The 6623-nt window shown below is 45.2% G+C and overlaps 1 protein-coding gene across 16 annotated transcripts in view; it reads right to left on the bottom strand.

Moving 5' to 3' along the window:
* The window catches only part of Klc1 (kinesin light chain 1), a 54229-nt gene that overhangs the window by 28905 nt on the left and 18701 nt on the right, over positions 1 to 6623 (bottom strand). For all 16 annotated transcript variants that reach the window (XM_013355723.2, XM_005343585.3, XM_005343587.3 and 13 more), the window contains exons 3-5: positions 3218 to 3448; positions 1906 to 1984; positions 762 to 987 (exon numbers count right to left, since the gene is read on the bottom strand). In XM_013355723.2, the coding sequence (XP_013211177.1) occupies positions 762 to 987; positions 1906 to 1984; positions 3218 to 3448 (536 nt within the window). The remainder of the gene's footprint in view (positions 1 to 761; positions 988 to 1905; positions 1985 to 3217; positions 3449 to 6623) is intronic.

Here is a 6623-nt window from a genome sequence, read left to right as displayed (position 1 = left end):
AAAATAAAATAAAATAAAATAAAAAAAAGAGCTAGTTCCAGGACAGGCTCCAAAACCACAGAGAAACCCTGTCTCACTTCTTTTCCTCAGTTTTTGCTTTTAAGAACTTGCCCTTCATCCAACCTCCTTAAGTTTTCCCAGAGTTTAATGTGTCTTATACTTATGTCCCACTCTTCCCATGACTAATTATACCTCAATAAATATCTTTCTTTGGAAAAAAAAAACACAAAGAACTGGCAAAGGTTTAAATGAGAACCCATTTTGGGAGATTGTCCTAAGGGAAAATGTCCTGCAAAGACAGCTCAGAGGTTAAGAGCACTTGCTCCGAGGAGAACCCAGGTTTGGTCCCAGCACCCACATGGTAATTCACAACCATCTGTAACCCAGTTCCAGGAGACTGGGGGCCTCTTCTGACCTCCAAGGGTACTGCACACGCATGGTACACATATACAAACTGGCAAAACACATGTACACATAAAGTAGATTTTTAAAAGAAGTCAAAAATGGATACGTTGGTCAGTGTAGAAAGGCATAAGTGGCTACTATGGAAGCGGTGGCTCAGTGGCTATAGGCAGCACCTTCTCTGGTCCCATGAGACCCCAATCACCGAGTTGGCTGAACAGTCTAAATTAACTGCTGGCTGTTTGAAGTGGATGGGAAGGCTGGAAAGCTGTTTCATAGACATTTATGAAACACTGCAAAAAGCAGGCTGGTTCAAAGCTGCCTCTCAGAAAGTCTAGTGCAGTAAGCCAAGGACTAGCCTGTACACCAGGGCCAGGATGTTGAGCATGGTGGCCACATCGGGGTGGTCATGGCCAGAAGTCTTCTCCAGGTCTTCCAGGGCCTGCTTGCAGAGGGGCACCGCCACCTCATAACGTCCCTGTGACGCATACTGGATCACCAGGTTGTGGAGCGTACGCAGCCGTGCTGGGATCTCATAGCCTCCCTGCTGGGCGGCGGCTGCAGCGCTGCTGTGTTGCTGCTGGACTGCATAGAGAAGGTGCATGGCAGAGTGGTTAGGACACAGCGGGTCACACTTCACCCCACATCCTAGTTCCAAGTCAGCGCATACTCTAACTCAGACTTCCTGGGTAATCCCTGAGCAAGCCAGAAGATAACAGCCTGCAGACTGATTGCTCCAGGTGAGAAGCTAAAGGAAAAGTAGGTGGCTCTGACTTCTGGAACCTTGCAAAGACTCACAGCTCTGTCCACTGTGGTCTGGCCTCTAGACTAATATTCCAACACATACTATCTGCTTTAGAGTTTGGCGAAACAGGCAATCTCCCAGGAGAGGTAGAACATGCCTACAGTTCCAGCATTGAGAAGGACGAGGAGACAGAAGAATTAAGAGTCTGAGCTCAGTCGTTAAGAGCAGGCACTTACTGCTCCTCAATGGATTAGGGTTCGGTTCCCAGCACCCACATGGCAGCTCACAACCAGCTGTAATTCCATTTCTAGGGGCTCTGCCACCCTCTTCTGACCTCTGTGGCTACCACACAGTGCATATATATAGATGTGTAAATGGAACACTTAGACACAAAAAATAAAGGTTTTTAATCTAAAAAAAAAAACAAACAAAAAAAAAAACAAAAAAAACTGGGGGCCAGGCCTGGTGGCGCACGCCTTTAACCCCAGCACTCAGGAGGCAGAGGCAGGCAGAGCTCTGTGAGTTTGAGGCCAGCCTAGTCTACAGAGTGAGTTCTAGGACAGCCAGGGCAATTACATGGAGAAACCTTATCTTGGGGAAAAAAAAAAATCCCAGACTAACCTGGGCTATCATAGTGAGACCTTGTGTAATCCCACAGGCTAAGTACAGGCTCCGCAAACTGTGACATGAATGTCCCCAGAGAGAAAGCAGCACACATGCAACATGTTCAGTGGCATGGCCACACACGTGCAACTTACTTCCTTGTCCTGGGTCGTCCTCGTCATTTGGGAAGAGATCGTCCAATGGCTCTTTGGCAGAATCAGAGTCTTTGTCCTCCTACAAGAGACACAGAGCATCACTCCACAGAACCCACGCTGCCTGGGAATCCTTAACATAACATAACATTTCTTCTTATTTACTAGACCAGATAAGCTAGCCAGTTTTTTCAGAATTAAATGTATGACCATCTGTAGCCTGGTTTATCCAACAATTTAGTAAAGAGCAGTAACTTTGCTAAACTTGCCTACCCTGTCAAGGCCTGCCTGAGGTAACCCCCACCCCAAGAGGAAAAAAAGGAAACAAATAAAAGGAGCAAGGCAGGGTTTGGTGGACTAAAACTGAGAAAACAGGCCGTGGTGTGACATCACGGAGCCTGACTGCGTTTCTAGACCTTAGATCTTCTACTGTTTTCAGATCAAATTCTAGCAGACGAGGGAAGACTTGCTGGAAATCAAAGATGTTTCCTGTTTGCTAAGCAGGAAAAAATGGTACACCTACACCTCCCAGAGCAATAGAGGGGAGGAAGTCCTGGTCTCATGTCTATAGTGGTACACTAGGGCTCCCAAGAGGAGCTAAAACCCTGTCAGTTTTACATTGTCTTCACAGTGCACAAGAACAGTGACAACATAGTGATGAGGGTGACAGCACTGCCTCTGGAGGGATAAACTGTAAGCAAGTCTCCCTTCTAGAACATCCCCACAGAGATGCACAATGCATTCTCCAAAGACACCAACCATGAAAAGCAAACAATTGAGGACTGTTCAAATGAAAGATGGTCAGGATGGTCAGATGGGGGCAAGAACCGGGACCACGGCTCAGTGGAAAAGCATTTGTTTATCACATGCACAGCTCCAGTTCCATCTCCATCCCCAAAAAACACAGACACCTACTCAGCTAAGCCAGAGCGCTACTAATGAACCCCACTCAATGAAAAACAAGCCAAAGGAAACAAAGCCCAGACGCATCAACTGGAAAGCCGAGTCAGCAGATCTGAGCACAAACATCAGCAACTAAAACCCATCTGTGAACAGAACTGGTAGCAAACTCCCTAGTAAAATGCAAAGACTTGCTCTTATTACTCTGTTTTCTTCCAGACAGGGTCTTGTTATATAGTTCTGTCTGAACCGGTGCACACTATAGAGACCAAGCTAGCCTTGACCTTGCCTGTGCCTCCAAAGTGCTGCCATTACAGGCGTGAGCCACCACACCTGGACAAGACTTGCTTTTAGATTGCCTACTGGCACTTCCTGGAGCAGAGCATGGGTACCACACTTGGCAAGAGCCACTCACCGAGGGAGAGATGTCATCATCGTATTTCTTCAGCTGGTTCATAAACTCCAGATGTTTCTTTTCTTCCTCCAGCTGAGCCACAGACTGCTCACTCTTCTGTAACTTTTGCTGTGTGTTGGCCAGTTCATCCCGCAGCCACTGGTTCTCCTGGCACAGACGACGAACCTGAGCACGTAGTTTCTGTTTCTCTGACTCCACGGCATTCAGGTGATTGGACAGGGCCATCATCACCTGATCAAAAGAGATGTTTGCATACTGCAGCCTCTGCAGAGACCTGGGCACATGTGGGCTTCCAGCTCCAGCTCACTCACAGAACTTTCTCTGGGTACATGTAAACAAGACCTGCCATTTACTTCTCCTTTAGCCCTCTGCACGGATTATACACTGAGTGTCACAGTACAAGCTGGAACATCTGCATGCCACTTCTCTGTGAGAGTACCTCCAGCGGACTGGGAATACACATGCCTCCTCTTCTGATCCACTCTGCTTTCTAAGCAGACCAGCCAGCCTAACTGCATGGGCCGTCTTCCACATAAGGGTACATGTGTCTGTTGGAGGGCAGGCAGGTAAGGGGCCAGAGGTGGAGCTGGGAGGGTAGAATACAAATCATCCTCACCACTAAGGGAAGCATCTCCATAACTACCACCAACTGCTGAAAATACCAGCACAATCCTAGCCATACTAAGGCAACAAGAGGCAGAGGAAGCCAGGAAGCTTTGGCCTTGCCCTCTGCCGGCCATGTATTTGCCTATTCTGGTCATGGCATAGCAACTGGACAACCATCCTTCTAGGTATAAAATATGAAACACTGCCATGCGGTGGTGGCACACTCCTTTAATCCCAACACTCCAGAAGCAGATATGAAATACCATAAGGCAGGCTTTTTCTTATTTCCTTTAAACAAACAAACAAACAAACACTCCTTTAATCCCAACACTCCAGAAGCAGATATGAAATACCATAAGGCAGGCTTTTTCTTATTTCCTTTAAACAAACAAACAAACAAACAAAACTTATCATCTACCAAGCAAAAGAATCCATGTTCCTAACCTTTCAACAACAGAACTTCCACCAAGCCTGACGACCGAAGTCCAATTCCCGGGACCTATGTAGTGGACTCCCATGGGTCGTTCTGAACCTTCCTGTGCGTGCCATGGCAGGAATGTGCATGCACACACGAAACAGACAAGCCTGTCCTAGTGGTGTAGGCCTTTAAGCCCAGCAGAGGCAAGCAGAGAGCCCTGTATATGTGAGCCTGGTGCATCCAGGGGCATCAGCTAATGGAGATGGCACTTCTCAGCCTGCAAACCATCTGGAATTCATCTACATGATTTCTGGCTTGAATCTGAAACAGGTAACTAGGAACTAAGTTTGTGTGCCCTGGATGTATTTAACAGACTGTGGTCCTTTAGCCTCTCAGAAGTCTGCTGCATATGACATTTAAATTTCTGCAGGGAACCGTGACCAATCCTGGCAGCGACCTTTGAGGTCTTCAAGACGATGGGGCCCTGCAGATGCCGCTAAGCTGACAAACATCACCCAGAAATCAGCTTTGGACTACAAACTGCTCGGGACAATTTCAAGGCAGTTAGCTGAGATGGTGCAGTCAGGACTTCAGATAAACCCTACATGTTCCCATCACACCAAGACTGGACAACAGCTCTCTCTCCCAGGACTTGACGATCATCTCAATTTCCCCAGGGTCTCCTAAAGATGCTGTTACCCCCAGACAACAGGAAGTAATTTTAAGAACACAATGCCTACATTCCCAAGAGGTTTCTGGCTGTTCAGTGGATTATGGATGCTTATCATCAATTAGGGGGGTTGGTTGCAAGTTGTTAATGGTCATGGTCAGGAAGGAAACTAAGCAAAGGAGGTGAGATTAAGGAATCTCTTTCTGAAAAGATAAAAAAGAGGAGATATAGGAATGATAAGATATAAGGGTAGATTACTGAATCTACTTTTACACTAAAAAATAACTATTAATCTCAAATATTTTACATTGGTATGGATTTTTGCACATTGATACAAATTTAAGATTATTTTTGTTAGACCATACTGTGTGTATGGTTCTGCTCTTGTTTAAAGTATTGTACTCATGCAGCTCATTTAAAAATGTAAAGTTCTGCTGGGCAGTGTGGCGCACACCTTTAATTCCAGCACTCGGGAGGCAGAGGCAGGCGGATCTCTGTGAGTTTGAGCCCAGCCTGGCCTACAAGAGCTGGTTCCAGGATAGTCTCCAAAGCCACAGAGAAACCTTGTCTTGAAAAACAAAACAAAACAAACAAACAAATAAAATGTAAAGTTCTAGTCCTTGAAAGCTACTATTATAATTTATTTAGGTTAATAAAGAAATGCAAGTTAGGAGTTAGTCATCTATAACAATCAAATTTATAGGTATATTAAGTATGCTTTCAAGGTCAAATAGAGATATATTCTAGATACACAGATGATCTTCAAACACTTCAGAGATCTACAGAATAATAACTTAAGGCTTTTTATGACAGTGAGACATGTCTGCCCCTGGCAGGACCACTCTACTTCAAAGAACGTTGGTAGGCATTGAAGAACCCCCACATGGAGTTTGCTTTCATTTGTGACAAAGTTAGCCACTGGGCAAGGAAATTGCCCTTGCCTCAACTACCGACAATATGCTGTCCAAATTGTATAAACGGGACTCAAAACGTGACTGCCAAGACATGTTAGGACAGTCCTTCAAAATTCCTGCTTCACAGAAAAGTCTATCAAATATTCTAGGCCTGCAGGCTGAAGATTAATACCCCAACATTGCACAGGAACCTTGAGTGACTGTCCAGCCAGCCATCTTTGTCATTTCTACAGTGCTGAAGATTGTTTGCCCTGCACTTCATGTTTATTCAGGTAATAGTCTATCCTTCTCAGGTCTCTGAATAGGTTGAAGACTAGATAATTACAGTTTCCTTTGTTACCAAATTCAGAAAAGAAACTTACAAAAGAGATATAAAGTTTATAAGGTTGAAAGACAAAAAGGTTCAAGTTGTTTAAGAAAATGTTTTAAGATCTAAAAAGATATTTTTAAGATGGTAATACAAGTTATGATACAAAATGTTTTAGGTAAAGCTTTGGACCCATCAAGATAGACAGATAGGGCTGGAGAGATGCCTCAGTGTTTAAGAGCACTGGCTACTCTTCCAAAAGTCGTGAGTTCAATTCCCAGCAACCACATGGTGACTCACAACCATCTGTAATGAGATCTGGTGCCCTCTTCTGGCCTACAGGCACACATGCAGGCAGAACATTGTATACATAATAAAATAATCCTTAAAAACAAAAAGATAGGGCGGTGGTGGCGCACGCCTTTAATCCCAGCACTCGGGAGGCAGAGACAGGCGGATCTCTGTGAGTTCGAGACCAGCCTGGTCTACAG

The sequence above is a fragment of the Microtus ochrogaster genome, chromosome 1 (genome assembly GCF_000317375.1).
Source record: "Microtus ochrogaster isolate Prairie Vole_2 chromosome 1, MicOch1.0, whole genome shotgun sequence".
Classification (NCBI taxonomy): Eukaryota; Metazoa; Chordata; class Mammalia; order Rodentia; family Cricetidae; genus Microtus; species Microtus ochrogaster.
Note: the sequence above shows the minus strand (reverse complement) of the source record. Positions and strands in the feature narration are given on the sequence as shown.